This window comes from Macrobrachium rosenbergii, chromosome 28 (assembly GCF_040412425.1).
Source record: "Macrobrachium rosenbergii isolate ZJJX-2024 chromosome 28, ASM4041242v1, whole genome shotgun sequence".
In the NCBI taxonomy this organism is placed as follows: domain Eukaryota; kingdom Metazoa; phylum Arthropoda; class Malacostraca; order Decapoda; family Palaemonidae; genus Macrobrachium; species Macrobrachium rosenbergii.
The window spans coordinates 355,001-380,249 of NC_089768.1; the positions used below are offsets into that span (position 1 = coordinate 355,001).

Consider the following 25,249-nt stretch of genomic DNA (forward strand, 5'->3'; position numbering starts at 1 on the left):
CTGTATGTGCATGTAATTACAGCACGTTCAGTTGGTGTACTTTTACAAGATGTGATACCCATTCGCAAAGTTGCTGCACTTTTCAAAGATGATACCCCTGCAGAAAGTGTGTTTAATTTTTGAAGTACTATTTTATAAGTTTTCGTGTTTTTAGGTGTAAAATCAGAATGGAAAATTTGTATTTATATATTTGTGCATAAATACGATATAAAAGCAGTAGTTACTGTATTACAGTATATGTATGTATCTCTCTCTCTCTCTCTCTCTCTCTCATTCGTACTTAGCGCTCAAACATATTTTTAAAACTTATTATTTCTCTGTACGTCATTACCTGTAGAGTATATAATTTCAACTTGATTGAATTTTACCTGTACTGTACTACCTTCTACAAACATTATATACATGTTTTCGTTATTTTATTGAATTGTACCTTTGTCATGACTGTGACGCATGAAATTTACCTAGTGATGTAAAGAAAATGGCTTTTACTCTAAGTGAAAAAGAAAATGGCATCCCATGAATTAGGGCTAACATTGGTATACATACACACCTACAGTAAATGTGCTATTATGAAACTGTGCAGTACTCAATTTTTATGTCAACCATTTATTTCTTTTTTTTTAAGGGTAATAAGCTAAATTTTAAATAAAATTAAACTTCAGTTTCATTTAAAAGTTAGCTTAATACTTTGTGAGCATGATTAAGGTCACATTTAGTACTTAAACTCTAGAAATAAACATTTATTAGCATTTTTAAAGACCATGCCAAACTTATACAAAAATTCACCTTGGCGCAAGGGGCTCTGGAACCTAACCTCACATATATACATATATATATATACATATATATATATATATATATACATACATATATATATATATATATATATATATATATATATATATATATATATATATATATATATGATGATTTGGTGACTATTATTCGAAAAACAATTATTCAAAAGACAATTGTTCGAAATTCAATTATTCAAAAGCAATTGTTAGAATGTGTAATTGTTCGAATTGACAACTGATCGAATTACAAGATATTGGAATAAGCAGTTCTTCGAAATGAATATTGTTCGAATGAGTAGTTATAGGAGAAAAAGCTCAATTGCATTGTTTGTTTTTTTAAAGTTCATTTCTAAAGAATTCATAACATACTTTACCTAACCATAAAGGAAAATAGGATTAATGTTAATTAACAATATTTAAAAATAATTAAAGTTTTATTTACATGTTCTTTGCACATTAATGACAAATACAAAAATATTTTAAAAGCAATTTAAAAGCAATTTAACAAATATTTTAAAATAATTAAAGTTTTATTTACATGTCTTTGCACATTAATGACAAAACAAAAATATTTTAAAAGCAATTTAAAATAATACTACCAATATAAAAAGGAAATCAGACATTTTATTACAGCCTTAGATACTTGATCACTTCTTCATATTCTTCAAAGCTATCGACTATTTTCTTGAGACGTTTTGCGCTTTCCTTATATTTCTGGGTGCTTCTCTCACATTCTTCACCTCTATTTAATTTTTGCAATTTTAATTTCAGTGAGAGACTGTTCTCTTTTCAGGGTGTCGATGAATTTCAAAATGATGGGTGAGCAGCGCCCGACTTGCTGAGAAAATGCTCGATGCCAACCCTCAATCAAGTTATTGGTCTTTGAAATCATTCTTAACTCTTTCAAAGCAAGACCAAATATTTATAGCAAACAAAGGTGCACGGCGCGCATTACGTCTACCTGGCCGACCAAGCCACGTATCTTCAAAATAATCTAGTACCGGAAGTAATTCGGGTGAAGATAGCTCCTGTTCTGCTAACTGTTCAAAAGTTTCAACAATGCTTTCTTTTGGTATAAATGCCAGTGCTAATAGCATTCGAATTTTCATTGAAAACTCTACGTCAGTATCATACTATATTTTTAAACCAACATTGCATACTTTTCTATATAAACATTGACATAGATAGAAAAAACAACCATAAAGCTTGACTGAGGAAAATTCATTCTTGGAAGCATTTATCATGGCCTGTTCAAAATCAGTAGTGATTGAATCAATATTTGATAGTGGTGTCAATTCTTTGACGCTCGCAAAAAATCTAACGTAAGTTTGTTCTTTTTTATTAGGCAGCAACGCAAAAATCAAAGGTATACAAAACCCATTTTTTTGAGCCATGTATAGTATAAAGTTGTTCAAACAGTGTCGGTACAGTTTTGAAAGTACCATCGCAGAACAAATGTTGACACGAAGTTAAAACATCAAGATTTGCGTGTGTGGAAAATATTAATATTCTCTCTTCCTCCATGCCCGAGTCAAAAGAAGAAAAAATCGTCATTCTTGAATGTCTTCATATATTTGATTGAAAACACTATATCCATCCTATCACTTGGTGTTGATAGTCCACAATTTTCTTTTCGCACGAACCTTTCTAATCGAACGCTTAATACTGTTTACAGTTGGCAATCCTTGAGCTCCATATTCAGCTAAGATTTGAAGCTGCGGTTGAAATTATATAATGAGGGGAGTCACGTGTATGCTTTGCGTTGTCTTTAACTTTTTCCATGAATTTTCGCACTTCTATATCAGCTGGATCAGTTGAATGATTATGTTCTTTAGAAATAGTAACATCTTCGTTTACTGTTATAGCACGACATTTACAGTAACTTGAAAATTTATGGCACTTCCAATATGTTTTATCTTGTATTTTCTTGTCTTTAACAAATAAATGTCCATCCACTAATAACATTGGTTTTCCTTTTTCACTCTTAACGAATTCAGCCATCATAAGGTCTAAGAGATTTCTTCTAGATAGGAAAGCGTCAAAAATAACAACAAAGTTTTGCCGGTGGTTTATTTACCAAAGCAAGTTTTTTTTTTTAAGTATTTTAAAAAATGTTTTTAAAAACAAACAATGCAATTGAGTTGTTTATCGTATAACTACTCATTCGAATAATATTCATTTCAAGAATTGCTTATTCAATATCTTGTAATTCGATCAGTTGTGAATTCAACAATTACACATTCTAACAATTGTTTTCGAATAATTGAATTTCAACAATTGTCTTTCAAATAATTATTTTTCGAAAAATAGTCAGCACACAATATATATATATATATATATATATATATATATATATATATATATATATATATATATATATATATATATATATATATATATATATATATACATACATACATATACATACATACATACATACATATATATATATATATATATACATATATATATATATATATATATATATATATATATATATATATATATATATATATATATATATATATATATATATATATATATATATATATATATATATATATATATATATATATAAGTGAATGTTTGTATGTTTGTCCACTAAAGAAATATGAATTGCTTGAAAGACCCAGACAAAATTTGGCACGTGGCCCCCGTGTGACCCCAGGAAGGTTATAACTCAAAATCAGCCCCCTGCCCTCATGACAGACATCACACACAGGCAAATTAAGTGAAATTTTCATTTTTACCAATTCTGTCAGGTTAACGGTAATATTTCGCCTGATCGCTCCAGGCACTGTCAGACGTATGATTAGCCTGCAACAATAAATACCTTATAAAATTTTTTTTATCAGAATTTACATGAATTTTAATCATAATTTATGATAATTATTAGTATAACTGTTAATTACCTCAATAAACTCAACACTGAAAACATATTATATCAGTAATTTCTATAAGTAAAGATCACTTTCCACAGCTGAGAACGACTTCCCCATCTGCGCATGCGTAGCAGCTGCTGACTAAGCCGATGTGCCAGATATACAATATTCCTTTTTTTTATTCGCTCAATTGTGAATTTCCTCATTAATCCATTTGTTTCTCTTCTATGTTTTTACCTTTGGAATTCACTTTAGTTACTGCTTCGTGATGTTATAGTGACGAATTTCGTTATAAAGTTGGTTTAAATGAGGTCTGAAATTAATTATCAGTTAGTTTGGCAACACCACCACCACGCACACCAACACTATCAACATCATGCAACCACCTCCACTAAACTCTCTCTCTCAAGGAATCACTCAGACAATTTGGAACGAAATCTATGTGGTTTTTAACCATTGTTTCCAGGGCAGCGCCGGGTTGGTCAGACGTGTGATTAACAAGCAACAATAAATCCCCTATAACATCAATTTTCCATCAGAATTTATATGAATTTTTGTAATAATTTATGATAATTATTAATATAATTGTTTATTACCTCGATAAATCAACACTGAAAACATATAACAACAATTTCTATAATAGACCATTCAGACTTCGGCCTACACTTTCCCTAGGAAACTGAAATGTGTTCATTAACATGCATAGCAAACCAAAAACAGTTGCAGCTCTCTTTATGGCATCTAAAATTACCATCGTGACAATAATTTAATATTTATACAGCCATCGGACACTGTATCTTAATAATTTACAGATATTCCAAAGCTATTTGTCAAGCTGACAGCCTACCATCTTGGTTTTATGCAAACAGTTGCATAGCAGTCTTGAAAACGAGGTAATAATCAAGCGACTGAACGGTCCCTGCTTAACTGAAGTTGTGCATATGCCCAAACCACACTTCATCCCAGTAGACCAACTGATATGTCTTTCATCAGTTGCGGTTGTTTTTTCATTATTCCCATATATTTGCAGTGGCAAATATACTTTACCACACTCCCACCACAGAAGGCCGTACTGACGTTCCTCAGGGTGCAGCAGTTACTGTTTTTTTTTATTTAATCCCTGTTTGCATCATATACATTTACCCTCCATAAACGTAGATCCTGCAAATGCCTTTCGGAAAAGATTTCTAAATGTAATGCTCTACATTCAGCTGTAATGAATTCCAAAGGTAAAAACGGAGAAGGAACTAACAAATTAACGAGGAAATTCACACTTGAACGAATAAAAATGAAACAATGTATATCATGCAGGGTGAGTTTAACAGGTAGCTAATACACATGCATGGATAGTGATGGATTTGTTTTGTCTTGTCTTATAGAAATTATCAATTCAGGCTGATTCAGTGTTGATTTTATCGAGGTAATAAACAATAATTGTATTAATAATTATCATAAATTATGAACAAAACTCATGTCAATTCTGATAAAAAATTCTTGTTATAGGGAACTAATTGTTGTAGGCTAAATAAGATGAACAGTAGTTCTCTATCTCCAAACTTATGCCCATAACTACGTTTTTTTTAGTTGCTTAAGTACCTAGATATGATGATGATAATACTTGAAGGTATAGTACTTAAGAATTTGTATTTTATTGGCAGGGTATAATTAAGATACATTGGCATAAGATGAACACTGAAAAAAATAAGGGGGTAGGTAGACCACAGAAGCATTTGGTCTGCTAATACGCATGTGCAGACGGTGATGGACTTGTTTCATCTCGGCAATGAATTAGTTCTTGATCTCCAGGGTTGGGCCTGTAACTACAAAGTTTTTTTTTTCGTGGATTAAGTACTCAGGTATGTTGACGGTAATACCCCAGGGTATTTAAGAATTTGTATCAAGATTAAGATAAGTTTGGCTTAAGATGAACACTGAAAAAAATGTGGTAATTTCAGCGGGTGTAATTTTTTAATGAAATGGGACGGTCCACACAAAACACTGGTTGTGTGATTGCCATCCAATTTAGCACAGCTGAAAGCAAGAAATGAGATGATCTACACAAAAGACTGGTTGTGTGGTTGTCATCCAGCTTAGCACTGCAGATTGGTAGAAATGAGGCAATCTGCATGAAACACTGATTATGTTGTAGCCATGAAGCTTAACACAGCTGAATGCAAGAAATGAGATGATCCAAAAAAATACTGGTTTTGTGGTCACTATCCATCTTAACACAGCTGAACGCAAGAAATCAGACAATTGTCACAAAACACTGATTATGTGGTTGCCATAGAGATTAACACAGCTGAATGCAAGAAATGAGATTATCCACACAAAACACAGGTTATGTGGTCATCATACAGCTTAACACAGCTGAATGCAAAAAATTAGGCCATCCAAACAAATACTGGTTATGTGGTTGCCATAGAGATTAACACAGCTGAATGCAAGAAATAATGCAATCAAAACAAAACACTGGTTATGTGGTTGCCATCCAGCTTAGCACATCTGAATGCAAGAAATGAGATGATCCACACAAAACGCTTGCTATGTGGTCACCATACAGCTTAACACAGCTGAGTGCAAGAATTTAGACTATCCACACAAAACACTGGTTATGTGTTTGCCATCCAGCTTAACACAGCTGAATGCAAGAAATGGAACAAGCTGCACTAAAGACTGGTTATGTAGTCGTCATCCAGCTTAACGTAGCCGAATGGAAAAAATGAGATGATCCACAAAAAACACTGGTTATGTGGTCACCATCCAGCATAACACAGTTGAATGCAAGAAATGAGATGATCCACAAAAACCACTGGTAAGGTGGTCGCCATGGAGTTCAACACAGCTGAATGCAAGAAACGAGACGATCAACATAAAGCACTAGTTATGTGGTTGCCATCTAGCTTAACACAGCTGAATGCAAAAAAGTATTGAGACGATCTGCACTAAACATTGGTTATGTGGTCACCATCCTTTACTAAACACCAGTTATGTGGTCGCCATCCAGCTTAACACAGCTGAATGCAAAAAATGAGATGATCCACACAAAGCACTGGTTATGTGGTCGCCATCCAGTTTAACACAGCTGAATGCAAAAAATAAGACAATATACACAAAACACTGGTTATGTGGTCGCCATCTACTGTAACACAGCTAAATGCAAGAAATGAGACGATCAACACAAAACACTCGTTATGTGGTCGCCATCCAGCTCAACACAGTTGAATGCACGAAATGAGACAATCAACATAATACACTAGTTATGTGGTCGCCATCCAGGTTAACATGACTGAATGCAAGAAATGAGACAATCAACTCAAAACATTGGTTGTGGTCACCATCCAGTTTAACACAACTGAATGCAAGAATGAGATGAGCCACACATAATAATGGTTATGCAGTCGCCATACAGCGTAACGCAGCTGAATGCAAGAAATGAAATGAATACAAAACACTAGTTATGTGGTCGCTATCCAGCTTAGCAAAACTGAATGCAAGAAATGAGATGATCACCACAAAACAATGGTTATGTGGTCGCCATCCAGCGTAACACAGCTGAACGAAGAAATAAGACCATCCACACAAATAACTGGTTATGTGGTTGCCATCGAGCGTAACAACTAAATTCAAGAAATGAGATGATCCAGTTACCACATTTCCATTAATGACACTTCAATAAATTGTGCAACAGAAATGAAAGTGTTTCAAGCGAAGGACACTGGGAATTGATAGTCATAACATACCGTGACTGGGAATGAGAATGCTAGACTTGCAGACTGCTAATTTTCAAAACACTTAAGACATCTGCAGGCCTTTCAAGATAAGTGAAGAGTGAAAATCTATACACAGATAAAAAGAGACGGGAGAAAAACCAAAACTACAACTTGTAAATGAAGCAGACCGCATACTGTTCTTTATACTACAGTATGTGGTTACACGGTCATCCATGTCAAACCACACTTAATGGTTACTGAAGGACAGTATACAGTTTCTCTAGTGCATGAACAAAATTGGTTTAATATTTCCTCAACTTGAAAATGTACTAAATTCATTAAATATTTTCTGTAGATAAATTTATGACAACCTTTTCATTTCTATTTCCATCTCAGCTACAAATGTCTGTTCATTACGGAAGTTATATAAAAGCTTTCTATAGGAAATGAGTTAATAAAATAATGAGAGAGAGAGAGAGAGAGAGAGAGAGAGAGAGAGAGAGAGAGAGAGAGAGAGAGAGAGAGAGATTTTAACCACATATATTACGAAAAGTGGAAGGAGATCCACTCTGGATTATTTGATGTTAAAGAAACCACATTCAAAGACATCAATGCTGATAAGCAGCTAAGGAAGTAAGCAATATATCAACATTTACGACAACTGAAAAATAAAGGATAAAATCAACAGTTTTAATACAGTCAAGAGCTCAATTCTGAAACAGAAAAATTCATTCCCTGTAACAAACTATTTGCATGAATGTTCAAGTCTCAGATGTGTGACTATACTTCACACTTTTTCAGGTTAGGCAGAGGACCATGATAGATGTGGGTGCACCAAATATCTAATTGTGATTGAGGATGAACAACAACACCACACTAACCTTTTCCTTTTGAATCATCCAGACTCCGTGTTTCTCTCAAAGGAACTTTATCCACCGCGAGCCTCTTCATTTCTGGCCTCTGACTGATCACAGCCGGAGCAGCCACTTGATCTTCCTGGCAAGGTGGAAAACTTTGATCCTCCTCTCTCTGATTAATTCCCTCATTACTCCCTAACTGAATAACAGTAACATGTCCTCTTTGGTCCTCTGGCTTGATCATTTTATGGAGGTCTCGGGGTGCTTTATCAGTTCCTTCCACGTTTTCTGATTTTTCTGTACTCTGTGTTGGCTTTTCACTCTGCAAGGAATGAACTAATTTATTTCTTTCTGTTCTTGCCGAAACTGGTTTTGGAAGCGTGGGTATAGTCAAGACTGGCTGCACTTGGGACACTCCTCCTTGAGCACACAGAGAGGGAGAAGAGCTCTCTTTTTCAATACCAATGCTTTCTATGCTAACACTAACGTTTTCAGACTTGAAAGCTTTCCTAAGCTGTTCAGTATTTTCACTTTCACTCCCTGGTTTCGAATCATCTGACACAACTTCTTTTGAAGACAAATCCTCACGTTCTACTTCAGTCTCTCTCTGTGAATCTTCAGAAGTAGACTCTTTTTCAAAGTCTCTTTTACCATCATTATTTTTCTCATGGTTTTTTTCCTCCTCTTCTCTTCTCTGAGCAGTTCTCAACTTCCTCTGCAAAAGAACAATTTTATGTTAATAAAAGATCAAAATAATAATTTTAATGACCATAAATGTGATCAAAAAGGAACAGACAAAAATGTTACTAGTCTTAAATTCAACCAAACATGAACAAGGCTTCAAGGTTGTGATTGACTAGCTAACATTTAACCTTTTAACTGTATTATATTACTTACAGCATAAATCTGAAATCAAATAAGTGACTTTAATAAAACTTTGTAGTCAAATCAATGAACCTTTAATTCGTTTTAGCAAGTCGTGTGAAACTTATGGATGCTTCAAGAGTTCCACTGTTAGCAGCAATATGCCATATGGGACACTGCAAACAAATACAAGTTCAACAGTTTTTATTTCTTTAAAATATGGCAGTTTACATGTCCAAGGACTAACGAAAAATAAGGATACATTTGAATAATCCCTCTGAGTTTACTGCACATTACAGTATTGTACATTTTCAAGAATGCTAAATCTGAGTGATGTTAATGATCCATAAACCTGACAAACAGCTTTACTGTTAAGAGCATCTTTTAAAATAGGAATTTCAAGATTTTGGGGGAATGACAACCTTCTAAGGAGAGGATTTAAACACGCAACTTTAAATGTCTGTAAAAATGCATCTTAAAAGGTGTAGGAAGAGACTCAATAGCATTTGTTCATATTATCATTCTTATGATGCTTAGCAATGTTCATAAGTCGAAGATTTCAAGATTTCAAGGTCTGGTCCAAATTTGTTAAAGTGCATAAGCACTCAAGACTTGGATGTCCTCATAACAAACAACACTTTGATAACAAACATTGTGGTGTTTACTGTGGCACAAGATGAAAACCCTAAGGCTAAGACAACTCAGTTTCAACAAACCAACATATGAAATTTTATACAAACACCCAAAACACAATAGAATACCTTTAATAAAGTAACAATCCTCTGTGCTTCCCAAAGCCTCTCTTCCTTTCTTCTTGAAACATTTCCTGCAGCCATCTGGGAATGAAGGCTACCAAGAAGAGATTCTTGTTTCATGATCTCCTCCTCAATTTCACTTACAGTTCGCAACTGTTCAAGCGTCCTCTCTCCCCCAGAGCTTCTAATAGGTGGGAAGTACCTATTAACATAAATAAAATATTAAATAACTTATTGCAATACCAAACATATTTATAAATATGAATCACTACTACATACTACAAAGAGCCATATATTTGAGGGGAAAAAATCTAGTGATAAGGAAACTGCCATGGGACTTTGCCTGTAAATGCAAAAGCAACAGAGAAAAATAAATGCAGTATCCGATTTGTTAGGGATACAAAAGACTTCTGAGAAAAAACTGAATGATGAAAAGTCGTATAATTTTCACTGTTTAATACAAACTCTTTGATTATGTATACTAATAACAAACACTGCTATATTTTCCTCATGAAAACTTGTTTTTTAAGCATGAAAAAGGGACATTACAAATCAAAAGTGGTATAATGAAATAGTTTTAGAAACAATGTAATTGCAACACATGAAATTTCGCTTCTCTCTAATTCTGACTTGTACTACAATTTTAGTGTTATTAATGTACACTCACTCAAAAATGTATTGCAACATATGTCAAAAGTTTTTGTTCACCAAACAATAATTTATTCTTTTCATATACAATATACAATGAAATGTGCATTTCTTATTCAATTTTGGTTATTAACCATACGGTTAACAATATAAAAGAGAATGGTGAGTGAAGAATTCATACTGCAAAAAATGACGAGACATTTTGAAAAATTTCACTTCAGATGATTGGCAAAAGAGTCAAAGAAGAAAATATATTTCGAATCCAAAGAAAAGCACATTAACTAATAAAATAATATTGATTACACAGCAACAAAATTATATAAATAAAGTAATAATTCTACCACAATCGTTGTCAAAAACACAAAAAAGAAAAAATCTCATAACGTCGTATGTTATCGTACGACGCCACACTTGGGCAGGAAAGTTAAAGTGTCTCCTCACTTGCACTGATAAGATGGGTAACAGATTCAGCCACACCACATTATCTCACAGGTCATCGATCATTAGCTTGCATGAGGCTAATGTTTCTATTGCAGATATTGCTTGGCAGCTTGGCATACACAGAACAACTGTGTATAGATGGATACGACAACAGAAATAAAGAGAAGTATAAATTTATTGAAAAAAAGTGGAGGATGACCCTGTGGTTGTACTACCGCTGAAGATCATCATCGGATGATCGGTGAAGGAGCTCTGGCTAACTCCCCTGACAACAGGTGTTGCCATAAAGAGAGAACAATATGCTCTCCCTTCAAGTTGATGCCCAAACCATCCGTAACAGGCTACATTAGACCAAGATATTATTTCATCATATTCCTGACAAGAAACCCTTCATAACAAAGAAACATAAAGAAGAAAGTTTAAGGTTTGTGTTACTATATAATCCAGTGGCTGATGAAAGAAGAAGAAAGTCATCTTTTGTGATGAGGAGGAGACATTCTCCACTGACGAGCATGGTAGTGGTAGTCTTCTTCGCTGCTGGTGTTTAACTTTAAGTTAATGTTGAACTTCTAGGTAATTTTAATTCTTTGGAGGCTTAGATAATAAGAAATACAAAAATAGGCATTATTTATTCAGTTAATTTCATAAGACGTATCAAAATGACATTTTTATGATAAAATAAATTTTATATATACTTACCTGGTAATTACTTAGCTAAGAGTTTCTACTCGAACGGCAGTTAGAATTATGAATTCCGCGGTAGCAATTCTTTTGTTTTGTGTAAGTGACTATGCCCGCCCACTTTCGGGGTAAGACAGAGGAACATCGCCAACACGGCAATTTGTTTATGCAAAAAAAAAAAAAAGTCCACGTGCGGGAAGGAGGGTGGGCTCCATCCGTAATTGCTGGGTAAGTACATAAAAAACTAATTTGTTTATGCAAAAAAAAAAAAAAAAAGTCCACGTGCGGGAAGGAGGGTGGGCTCCATCCGTAATTGCTGGGTAAGTACATAAAAAACTTAATTTTATCATAAAAATGTAATTTTTATATATGTAACTTATGCAGTAATTACTTAGCTGATTCCACATTGAAAGGTGGAGGGGAATTATGGACAAAAGCTTAGGTTATTATGATGAATTTCCGAAGGCTGATGAAGCATACATAATTGTCGCTGCCCTAGGCACAGTACCACAAAAAATAACACACCAAAATACCAGGTCACCTACACCATAATTTAAAAAAACATGAATGACTGAAAGATAAAAAACAAGACCACTACCCAACACTAAAACTGGTGGGCACTCCAGGTACTTAGTACCCTCCCAGGCTCCCCAAGAACTCAACACCATGTTCAAGGCGAAGAGAAAAGGAAAGAAAGGGGCGCTTCCTACACTTCCACATCCATCACTGCGCCAGCTATGGACACAGGTACCAGGGTACTGAATTTATCGTAAGCTGTCTCGACGTCCCGCAAACAGTGCATCGCGAGCACTGACTTGCATTTCCAGTAAGTTGCCTCCAAGATCGCAGAGAGAGAAAGGTTGTATTTGAACGCTACTGAAGTAGCAACTCCTCTTACATTATGAGCTTTAACTTTCAATAGTGACAAGTCATTCTCCGCTAATTGCGAGTGTGCCTCAATGATGAGATCCCCCAAGAAAAAAGAAATGGTGTTCTTCAACATGGGTCTAGAGGGATTCTTCACAGAACACCAAAGGTTGCCAAACTGACCTCTAATCTTTTACGTCCGATGTAAATAGTATCCGAGGGCACGTAATGGGCACAGCTCTCTCTCCTCCTCTTCCGTGACTAGAAAAATCTGTTAAGCTTTTAACAGAAAAAGAACTTGGCCCAGGGATGCGATGGGTTTTCACTTTTGCTAAGAATCCTAGCAAAAAGGAGCAAACTGCATTCCCTTGTGAAAAACCAATCCTTTTGTCTATTGCCTGAAGCTCACCTACTCTCTCAGCTGTTGCTAAGGCAACCAGAAAGAGAGTTTTCAGAGTCAGATCCCTTAGAGAGGGAGAATGCACAGGATCAAAACAAGGGTCAGAAAGCCACTTAGGAACTACATCAAGATTCCAAAAGAAGGACTCCTCTTTCTTTGACTTGGAGATATTAAAAGATTTAACCAGGTCAGACAAGTCTTGATTGTTCGAGATATCTAGACCTCTATGGATTTAGTTCACTCCTGTTGACCCAGTAAACACAGAATTATTCACGACATAACTATGGCCATCAGTCCAGCCATCATCAGCTGCCGATGCCGAATGATGCATACAAACACCACCACATCCACCAGATGAGGAGCAGGAGGGGGAGGACTCAACCCTCCCCTGTTGCCAGCGGCGAACAGACCCACTACCCCAAAAGGATTCTTTCTTCCTCACCAATAATATCCCCTTCGTGTTCATCACTATCATTATCAGAATCACTTTCTTCTAAATACGTTGGGTCATTAAGTTCTTGATCCCCATCACCATCCGACAAGGCAAAGCCTTCCAGAATGTCATTTTCATAGTCACTTTCACTGTCATAAAATTCCTCTAATAAATGTAAAGTTTCCTTAATTTATACAGATAATGTTAGGGACTTCTTTTTTGTTGTTATTTTACTATGAACAATAGCACCATCACACTCCTGCGAGCACGTGCCGACCCCCCAAGAGGTGCTGGGTTGCTCAGTGAAGAGAGCAGCAGAACCTTCCGTCTTCACTACCTAAGAAGGACTGATATCCTACCACCACTGGTGTTGCACAAGACTGATATCCTACCACCACTGGTGTTGCACAAGAACAATCATTCAAATTTTTTGGCGGGCAAATTAATACATCATATGACATTATCCCATTTTCTCTAGCGGTAGCACTGAAGAAAATGAGAGATCAGGGTAACTCACTCAAAATGTCCTGAAAGTCTCGGGACTCATGTTTTCTATTTCTTGAATTATTATTATAGCTTTGTATTTATTGACTTGTTTTATATCAGCTTTGTATTTATTGACTTTTTTTATATTTCTTGACTTACTTTTACAGTAAAATAACCACGACATGTAAATCAACATGGCAGCATTTCCTTCGGATGCGCCACGTAGTGCCACAGTGCACTTCGAATGTCAATAACCAAAGAGGAAACTAAGCAAGGGTCACATTTCTTCCCATTCGATAGTTTTGTAAATTTCATGGGATGTTTCTTATATGAAGAACAACTTTTACTGCAAAAATCAGCTTTCTGTCATAGTTTCCTAGTTACTACAAAAATAAGCAATACTTTTTTTCTTTTGCTGTTTTCTCAAAACTTACTTTTTCAAAAATAAAAGACTATAGCCATCCCAGGTACTTGCGGGGATAGGGACCACACCCACCCGAGAATAGTTAAGATCCACGAATACTTGACATTTCCTCTAAAAACACTATTTTGATAGTTCAGACATCACATATACTGTGAGGTCAAAGAGAGAACTGGGTACTGACTAATTTATTTACTGACTAATTTATTTTGTGTTTGTTAACAGTCAATCAAATATAGCAATAATAAGAGACATAATGTACATACAGTGATAAAATATATATTGGCGAGAAGGCCAGGAAATTCTACATACAAACATATACATGAGATTCTTGCTGTGTTGATAGATGCGATACATGACTGTGATTAATGGGAAATGAAGAGATGTCTGACATCTTTACAAGTACTCCCCCCCAAAGACAATTATCATGAAATAATGATTGGAAGACCTGTTGAATGTCAATCACGGTATCTCTTTGGGAGCAGGAGCCGACCCCGAGTTCCTGATACCTGCAGTTGTGGGGCGGCTTCGACAGCTGAATCATCCAGCGGTTTTGGTGAGCAGATGACATCCTTAGTGCGGTCCTTGGGACGTCCTCGACTACGTTTCGGGATGCTAATCACTTCATCTGAGGCCTTGTTTTGGGGAGGAATTCTGGGACGTCTGCCGGTTTCCTCCCGAGTTCCGCTGTCCATTAGGAAGGCTAGCTTTAACCTGTCGACAGATATCCAGTCTTCCCACCCATTGGATGTTCTACTGATGACTCGGTACGGTCCTCTGTATGGTCTGGTCAAGGGTGGGTGTATTCAGGCCTTCTGGGCTGAAGTTATGGGTCCTGTCCGTGAAAGTCTTTCGGCAGGGCGCGAACTTCTTTGCAATTTCTCTTAGCTTTGGAAGGGGCGTATCTGGGTCGTCTGGTTCCATGGGGAAGAATTCTCCAGGTACAGCCAGTGTTTCGCTGTAGACTTTCTCTGCAGGAGATTCGACGCCGTTTGCCCTTGGTGCGGTGCGGAGACCCAGCAGGACCCAAGGCAGCTGCGCCTTCCAATTTTCATCAGTGCAACGTGCCATCAGAGCTACTTTCAATGAACAGTGGGTTCTTTCCACCATACCGCTGACCGCAGGGTTGTATGCTGTCGTACTGTGGAGTGTTGTTCCCACCAGGTGTGCCAGGGAGACCTAGAGTTCCGAAAAGAACGCTGGGCCTCTGTCTGTAGTTATGTCATCAGGCACACCGAAACAGCTTATCCAACTTGACAGCAGGGCTTCTGCACAGGTGCTTGTTGATGCTTCTACATTGGGGTTGCTTCCGGCCATCTTGTGGAACGGTCTATGATTGTCAGGAGGTAGCTGGCACCCCCTGATTGCAGCAGAGGTCCTACGAAGCCTACGTGGATGTGCCCGAAATGCCGTAGTGGTTGAGGGAAGTCTCCGATGCCTGATTCCGTGTGCCGGGTGATCTTACTTGTCTGGCACAGTATACAGTTCTTCGCCCATTCTCATATGTCCTTCCTGATCCCGTGCCACACGAATTTCTCTGTCATCAGGCGCGTTGTTGTCCATCCTGATGGATGAGACAGCCCGTGGATGATGTCGAACGTCTGCTTTCTGCATGATGCGGGTATCAGGGGGCGCGGGCGGCCTATGCTGGTGTCGCAGAGAAGTGTTGATCCGGATCCACCCACTGGCACGTCTTCCCACCTCAGTGCAGTAGGTGCCGTGCGGTAAGCTGCTGTTTCCGGATCTGCGGCCTGTTCCTTCGCCAGGTCTTCGTAGTCTATGCCCAGGTGGACTGAATTTATTGCAATACTTGATACGGCGCCGGCTACTGGGTTCTTCTTGCCAGGGAGGTAACCGATGGCTCAGCCGAATTTGGAGATAGCAACCAGGTGCTGTTGCTGTCTTGCCGACCATGCATCTCCCGCCCTTGTGAACGCATGTACCAACGGCTTGTGGTCTGTCAGGATGGTGAAAGGGCTGCCGTCCAAGGTACTTGAAGTGCTGCACAGCTTGGTAGATTGCCAACAGTTCCCTGTCGAATGCACTGTAGCGGGTCTCCGGCGGCTTTAACTTGCAGCTAAAAAAGGCAAGCGGGCGGGGAGAACCATCTACTATCTGCTCCAGCACGGCAACGCAGGCGACATTGCTGGCGTCGGTGGTAAGTCCCAGGGGGGCGGTGGGGTCTTGATATGTTAAGGTGGTGGCTTTGGCGAGGGCTGCCTTCGTCTGTTCGAACGCCTTTTGCTGTGGGGCTTCCCAAGTCAGTGCTTTCAGCTTCCCCTTCAGTACTCCGGTTAGGGGATACATGATGCGGGCAATGCCCGGCACGAAACGTTGGTAGTGGTTGACCATGCTGAGGAACTCCTTCAGGGAGTTGAAGGTTTTTGGTGCTGGAAACTCCTTCACTGCATTCACCTTGGAGGCCATGGGGCAGACACCTGCTGGAGAGACCGCGTGTCCTAGGAGGTCTACCTTCTCCACTCCGAAGGTGCATTTGTCGAATCTGACGACCAAACCGTTCTCCTGAAGGCGTTTCAGCACAGCCCAGACATGACCCAGGTGCTCCTCCGGAGACCTGGAGAAGATCAGGATGTCGTCCACGTAGCAGACACAGAAAGGTAGGTCCCCCAAGGTGCTGTCCATAAGGCGCTGGAATGTGGCCCCTGCGTTCCTGAGACCGAAGGTGGAGTAGGAGAAGGTGTATGTCCTGAACGGCGTGATGATGGCTGTCTTCGGAACGTCGTCGGGATGTACCGGTACCTGAAAATAGGACTTGAGCAAATCCATTTTAGTGAATATCTTGGCCCCGTGCAGGGCACCTGTTAGGTCCTGCATGTTTGGCAGGGGATAGTGGTCCGGTGTTGTAATTAGGTTCAGCCGACAATACAGTGAACCCCCCGTTTTCGCGGGGGATGCGTCCCACACCCCCCCCGTGAATAGGTCAAATCTGCGATTGCTTACAACGCCCCTCTAAAAATGCTTATACCTGTCTACCATGAAGGGTCAAACACCAAAGTATGCCTAAAAATACCAGCCTACATCAAATATACATTAAACTATTACCTTATTACCATTAATATAATTTCCAAGCCATCTTAAACATTTTATCATTACATTTATACGTACGTACTGTATGGCTTACAGCTGTAGGTGAAGCTAATCCAGTCCCCTACGTATTCAGCCACACATTTTCTTTCATACAGTTATAAGCCGTTCCGTTTTCTTTTCAGGGGAACCATTGGTATTTACGTTATACAGTATGAAATTCACAAAAGAGAGACAAAAATTTAAAAAACGTATGCACATTTTAAAAATTTAATACTACGTATATTTGTACCTGTCTACCATGAAAGGTCAATGCCAAAGTACTGTACAGTATGCCTAAAAATACCAGCCTACATCAAATATACATTAAACTGTACCTTATTACTGTATTAATCTTTGAAATGATACTAATTAATATAATTTCCAAGTCATCTTAAACATTTTATCGTTAAATTTATACGTACATACTGTATGGCTTACAGCTATAGGTTAAAATACTCCAGTCCCCCCTACGTATTCAGTCACACATTTTCTTTCATACAGTTATAAGCGTCCCGTTTTCTTTTCGGGGGGAACATTGGTATTTACGTATACGTAATTCACAAAGACAAAAAATTCTTTAAAAAATTATGCACATTTTAAAAAATTTCATACTTCTGTACTTACATATTAAGATTACTACATACGTAAATCACACGGGTACTCACCAGTGATGAATGTTGATTAAAGATGATGATGATGAATTAGCTGTGCAGTGCGATGAATAATGATGAAGATATGACTGCACAGCAAAGCAGAGTTGTTACAACTCATCTGAGGGTGCCTCTTCACCTTCAGGAGGCACTTCTTCAGTTGATTTGGGAGGCACGACTTCAGGCGGTTGGGGAGGCATTTCTTCAGGCGATTCGAGAGGCACTACTTCAGGCGACTGGGGAGGCACTTCATTGGGTGATTTGGGAGGCTTTGGAAGGGCCTTCTTCGTCCGTTTGATGAACATGGTGATAGGCAGCTGCTGTCGCTGCTTTTTCATGGTGGTGAGGGTTTGATTATAGGGCTCCCGTGCTGAATCAAGCATGTTTGAAAACTTTAGGGAGCGTTCCATAAAAGGATCCCATGTTGAAACATACTCCTGCAGATCCTGAATCATTCTCTTCATGTCGGACAGACATTCCAAAGTCAGGCCGCTCTCCTCTTCCTCCTGCTCCTCCCCTGAACCTGGCGTATCTTCTTCCTCACTGGCAGACTTCGTCAGCTCTTCCAAATCCTGGTCCGTCAGGGGTCAGAGTGAGCATCAATAAGGGGTGCCAATTTCATCCTCGGTGATGTCCTCGGCCTTCCCCACCTAGAATCCTCGCCAACTGGACAGCCTTATTAATGGCCGAATGCTGAATTTCTTGAGGAGAGAAGCCCTGTAATCATGAACACACTCCGCCACAACTTGTTCCAGCATGCGTTCAGGGTCTCCTTCTTCATGTCATTCAGTGATCGGCTGATGATGCTCAGACATGTGGCAATCGTGAATTTACGCCAATATTCTTTTAGCGTAAATTCACTGTCACTGTCCATTGCAGTTACAAGGTGCTGGAGGGAGTTCCCGGTATAGAGTGCCCTGAAGGCAAAGATCACGCCCTGGTCCATAGGCTGGAGGAGAGAGGTGGTATTGGGAGGGAGGAACTCAAACTGGACTCCCTTGTAAGAAAGATCGAGAGGGTGGCCACCAGCATTATCCATAATCAGCAACACCTTGAACTCCATGCCCAAGTCGTTCAGGTATTGCCTAACTTGAGGGACGAAGCTCTGATGGAACCAGTACTCTGTGAGACTTTGGTGATCCAGGCCTTAGGGTTATGCATCCAGAACACAGGAAGCAATGCCTTGTTCTTATTCTTGAGGGCCCTGGGGTTTGCAGCCTTGTAAATGAGGCCTGGTTTAAGCATGAAACCGGCTGCATTCCCACACATGAGGAGGGTAACCCTATCCTTCTGGGCCTTGAATCCGGAGGCTTTAGCTTCGTCCTTCATACGGTAATTCCGGGAAGGCATCTTCTTCCAGAACAGGCCAGTCTCATCCATATTGAACTCCTGTTCTGGATGGTAGCCCTTCTCCTCGATGATCTTCTTGAAGGCTTCCGGATATTTCATGCTGCTTCAGTGTCTGCAGATGCAGCTTCCCCATGCAGAGTAACAGACTTTAGGTTGAACCGCTTTTGAAATCTGTGGAACCACCCCTTGCTGGCCTGGAAACCTTGAGGCGCTGATGATGGTCCTGCTTGGGGTTCTTCCCTCTCTTCTTCTTCTGCTGGTTCATCAAAGCCTAGAAATTCCAATTCGCCTTCTTCAACGCCTTCCTCTGCCTGTACTACGTCATCGCCTTCCTTAGCAGTTGATAACTGCTGGTGGAGTTGTCATGCTTTCTCGCGAATGATGTTGGAGTCGAGGGGCACGTTTTTCTTCCGGCAGTCCTTTATCCAGATTGCCAGAGCAGATTCCATTTTCACGATTGTGTTATCCCACACTGTTGCAACTGTCTTTGCACTACCGAAGTAGCTCATACTCACGCCTTGCGTATCTCCGCCTCTTTCTTCTTGATATATCTCACTGTGCTCTCATTTACACTGAAATGGCGACCAACCGCGACAAAACTTTTGCCCTCCTTTAACATGTCAAGAAGTTTCACCTCCTCCTTGAGTTTCATAACAGATTTCATTCTTTTAAACTCTTTGCCACAAGGCTTTGAAGGAGCAGGGCGTTTTTTAGCAGGCATTTTAGGGCCGAATACCAACAATTCACAAAGATAAAAAATCGAAACGGACAGACGCACGGTTTCACACGGTAAGATGCTGCGAACTATACGCACAATCTGAAGATGATGCCGTGGAGCGTCCTCCCAGAATTCCGTGTTCGCAAGTTGGTTGTGAATGTTCAGCCAATCAGCGCCAAGTGAACAGCCAATGAGTGCCAAGGAAAATGAATGGTGCTTCTGGATTGGCTGCTTTGCAGATGACAGCCAACAGTGTGTCGAGTATCACTGATCCTAGGTACACAGCATCTAGCATCGCGATTTCTTTGTAGTGTACAGTATTTGCAGAGAGGTGGCTTGGGTGAAGCACTTTTAAGAAAAACAAATATATATTATTGAAATTTTGCTGTGTTTACGTTAATATATTACAGTACTGTAATATTTGAAAATTAGTAAATCATTTTTAACTTACAAAATGTACTTACAGCAGTCATTACAGTAATATATACTTTACATACATGAAAATGCTACGTACCGCAGATGTAAACATACGTACCTTGCAGTATTCCTGTTGTCTTACGTATTTTAGATATGCTCTACGTACTACCCGTAGTACTTACTATACTATGTATCATCCTAAAACACTTTCTGTATGTAATATTTAAAAATCATCTTACAACAAAACATTTTATAAAATGTATGTACTTTATGTGCAGAAGGTCCGTGTTAGTATATGTACGCGCAACCAATAGTACCATGCGTATACCGTAGCGGGAAATTTCGGCAAATGACCCAATATACAACCCGTTTTATTGCTATCTTACAACAAAACATTTTATATAATGTACGTACTGTATGCGCAGAAGATCCGTGTTAGCATATGTATGCGCAACCAGTACAGTAGTACCATGTGTGTACCGTAGTGGCAAATTATCGGCAAATGACCCAATACAGTATACAGTAGTGTAATCTGTTTTATTGCTACTGTATCTCACATTTGTTTGTTTTGCATGTACAGTACTATGGCTTAAAAATATTTTTTGAAATCGTGCATTAAGATGTCCTCTGAATGCTCTGCTTCTTCTAAGGCCTCTGGCCAATAGCCTACAATTACTGTAATGACTGATGAGAAGAAAGTACTGTAGACATGATTGTTTTGTTAAGAGAGGGCAAAAGTCACGGAGAAGTAGCAGCCCATTACAGCATGACATTAATTGCGGTCGCCCACACTGAGCATGAACAAGGTAAAATACTCATGCAGCCCTACTGTACCACCTTCGTTGCCATGTTCAAATACCTTAACATGACAGCGCCTCCCGTCATTCATCGTAATGCACAACTAATTCATCATCATCATCATCTACAGCATACTGAAATCAACATTCATCACCAGTTACTACCATTATGATTTAACTTTACAGTACAGTACAGTACTGTATTATTTATTATTATTAAGGTACCCAGTGTAGTACTGTATACATAATATTATTATTTAATTTCTATTACTATTATATGTACAGTACTGTAGTACAGTATTATTATTGATTTACATGATGTTTTAATGTTATTATACAATAAATATGAAAATACAGAATACTATTGCTATATACATAATATTATTATTTAATTTCTATTACTATTATATGTACAGTACTGTAGTACAGTATTATTATTGATTTACATGATTTTTTAATGTTATTATACAATAAATATGAAAATACAGAATACTATTGCTATACGAAAAAGAAAAAAAAATCTGCATCTGCGAATATGGAGTTTCCCGCGAATATTTTTATAGATATGTTCCATGGAAAAACCCGCAAATGCGTGAGTTTCCCACGAAAATTTTTTAGATAGGTTCCATAGAAACACCCGCGAGTGGGTGAGTCCGCGAATCTTGAGCACGCGAATACAGGGGGTCCACTGTAGTCCCCACAGGGGCTCCAGGAACTGTCTGGTTTCTTCACCATGTGGAGGGGGGATGCCCATGGACTCAATGCCTTTCTGCAGATACCCATCATTTCCACTTCAGCAAATGCTCGTTTAGCATCTTGGAGTTTCTTCGGTGGCAGGTGGCGGGATTTGGCATGTGTTGGTGGGTCTGTGGTGGTGATGTGGTGATGGATGCCATGCTTGGTCTGGGTACCTGGCACCTGATGCAGTTCTGGCTTGAAGACATCTGGGAATTCGTGGAGGAGGGCATTGTACTGTATTTGTTCGATGAGATGAAGCATACGGCGGGCATTCCTGGTCTGGTAGAGAGCGGTCAGGAGCAGCAGGTTCCAGTATCCAGCAGGTGTTTTCGGCCAACTTCTACTAGCAGTCCATGATGTGTGAGGAAATCGGCACCCAGTAAAGGAAACTTGACCTCCGTGATGACGAAGGTCAATTTATATTTATGGCCCAACATGGATATTCTGCGGGTCCGAGTTCCGTAGCAGCGGATGGGGCTTTCATTTGTGCCCACTAATGCGGCTGCGGCACCGGACGTGCGGTCGCAGTCCTCCCTCGATGGCGGAAATATCGACTGCATAGCCTCAGTGTCTACCAGCATCCGTCGTCTTGATATGGCGTTGTAGATGAAGAATCCTACTGGCTGGGGTTGCTGAAGGTTTGCAGACACTGCTGTTATGGGTGGCCGTCTTTCTAGTTTTTTGTGAAAGAACAGGGGGCTCTGCAATTTCTGGCGTCACTTCCGAACCTCCTATGGAGGTAACACCAGGCTGGATTTGTCCTCGTCTTCTGCTGCTGTGGTGGCGCCTTCTTCCTGTATACCACGTCTGTGTCCCCCACTTCGGCTTCTTCTGCTACCAGGCTGCAGGTTTTGTGGCGTGTTTGGAGGCCTTGGTGGCCTCGTGGAGTTTGTGTGCAATGTTCACCAATTCGTCCATTGAGAGGGTGTCTGCATCCATGATTTGTGCCCCCACCTCCTGTGGAAGGCGTCGAAGGAATATTTCCCACGACAAGCTGATCTCCCACCTCTGTCCGTCTGAGTTGATGCCCGGCAGCATCAGGAGACCTTGTAGTTCGTCCCAGGCGTCCCTGGGTGATGCATCCCCAGGGGCTGGGTCATCAGGTCGAGGGCGCGTTGGGCTCTCTCTGGGATGGGCATGGAGTATGTGTCGACAAGTTTCTCTCGCAGGTCTCTGTACTTAACTTTGCCTGGCTGCGAGTCCAACCATGGGGTGATTTTGTTGAAGACCTCCTCCGGCAGCGTTGTCATGGTGACGTCCGCTTTGGTTTCCTCATCCGTGATTTTTGCTACCCAGAAATGGACGCCTGCCCGCAGGAACCAGGATGCAGCATTTTGCCGAGAGAATGGTGAGTGTTTTATTGCCTGGCTTATTGTTGCCTTCGAAGGCATTAAAATACTCTCCCCAATTTTAATTACGGTCGAGTTTCATCCATGTTGCCGATACACGATAATTTATAGTCATTAGCAGCTTGAACATTGTTTTCTCAGCTTCAGCTACAACTTGCAGCTTAAATTTAGCAATATATTTCCTTGCCGATCTTTTATCCATACCGAATAAGGGTATGATGTACAAATATATCAGTCCTACCCTACTTAACGTCATTTGTACTATAACCTACGGTAATTGTGTATTACTGTACAATGGTTGAAATACAAACAAAACGGCTGTTGTTATCCGATTCGTTGAAGCAAAACAACAGTTTCTCAATCGGTTGTTTATAGCTGTACGCATTTACGCAAGAGTATAACGTTACCAACAATACTTTTATCATTCTCTTTTACTTTTTTAACTAGGAGATAGGATAAAGAGATGGAGGAAAAGAAGTTGGTCTATTGTAATTTGGTCTCTCTCACTGCCTGATTATCTGCTGCTGCCTGCGCCCGCGCGAAATTTAAGAATATTTTATAAATATTGTCACATCGTTATTAATTGCTTACCCGGTTGCAAAATCAAATTATCATAAGGTGAATTATCGTAACTTGAGCACTACCTGAGTATTTTAATTGATTAATCACAAAAAGTGCATTGTCATGAAAATATGAAAATACAGTAATTACTGAATATTTCTCAGTGAAAAATACCATGAATGGGCGAATTTTCCTCAAATAATGCATCATACATTATATATGTTCCATAGAGAAATCTGCGAATAGGTGAGTCCACGAATCATGAGACCGCAAATATGGGGGGGTTTACTGTAAACAGTAAATAAAACCAATAACAAAATCATAAGAAACATACTTTTGAGCATAAATACAACCAGTAAAATTTCACTAATATCCATATAGTACTGTATCTTCTCAATTTGTTTTATAAAGTTTTATAAGGATGAATTGGCAGTTACACTATCAAACAACAGGTTTTGAAACATGAAAATTTTCCTGTTGTTGGTAACTGCAGCAAGTCTTCATAAATTATGCTTTGACAAATCCATTGAAGAATCCTGAATAAAAGGACTGTGGTGGAAATTTTCTTTCACAGATCTGGCTATTAGTGGCATAGTTGCATCATGCATTTTTGCCAAATTTGAAGAAGTGTGAATACAAATACTCCAGATAATTGTGGTGGGCAGACCAAAAAGTCATCCTCCCATAAGTGCTTTCAAACTTAATCACTGTGCCAACAGACTATTTTTGGCCTATACCAGCAATAATTCTTGACATTAGTTGGTTGGTCTTATGAAGCCTTATGAAATGGTTGGCCCAACAATCATGAAATATATTTGTCCCTGAATGGCCTTCTTGCCACAGACAATGTTCCTGCTCATCTTCCAAGCTTGGAGATCAAGTTTTTGCAGAAGTCTGGCTTCATAAGGGTGAAGTTCTTGTCTCCTAAACAACTCCCCTCAGCCAGCCTGTGGAATAGCAGATCATCTCTGATTTCATGAAACTACACAAAACCACTGCTTCAAAAGTGCTTTGAAGTAACTTGCAACAAAGAGTTACCCCTAAGAGAGTTCTGGAGAAACTACTCTAACATCCTCCATTGCATAACCCTCTAAGACAAAGCCTGGGGGAATGTCTCTTACAGGACCATGAACTCTTCCTGGAGGAAATTTCACTATTACCTACATTTACATTTAAAAAGCCACCACAACCAATTTTTTTCAATCTTAAAACACAGTGAAACATACAATCAGCCTCCCTTAGATCCCTTAAAACTTTCACCTTCATTCTTTTCCATTTCTGTACCATATCCTCCTACTATTATAATGATCTTTCTTCACACTTACCATTACATTCCT

General features: G+C 39.2%; 1 protein-coding gene across 18 annotated transcripts in view; it reads right to left on the bottom strand.

The window, feature by feature from the left end:
* LOC136853965 (ralA-binding protein 1-like) overlaps positions 1-25,249 on the bottom strand; it is a 437,575-nt gene that overhangs the window by 87,108 nt on the left and 325,218 nt on the right. For all 18 annotated transcript variants that reach the window (XM_067129870.1, XM_067129865.1, XM_067129879.1 and 15 more), the window contains 2 exons: positions 9,875-10,070; positions 8,274-8,964 (listed from right to left, as the gene is read on the bottom strand). In XM_067129870.1, the coding sequence (XP_066985971.1) occupies positions 8,274-8,964; positions 9,875-10,070 (887 nt within the window). The remainder of the gene's footprint in view (positions 1-8,273; positions 8,965-9,874; positions 10,071-25,249) is intronic.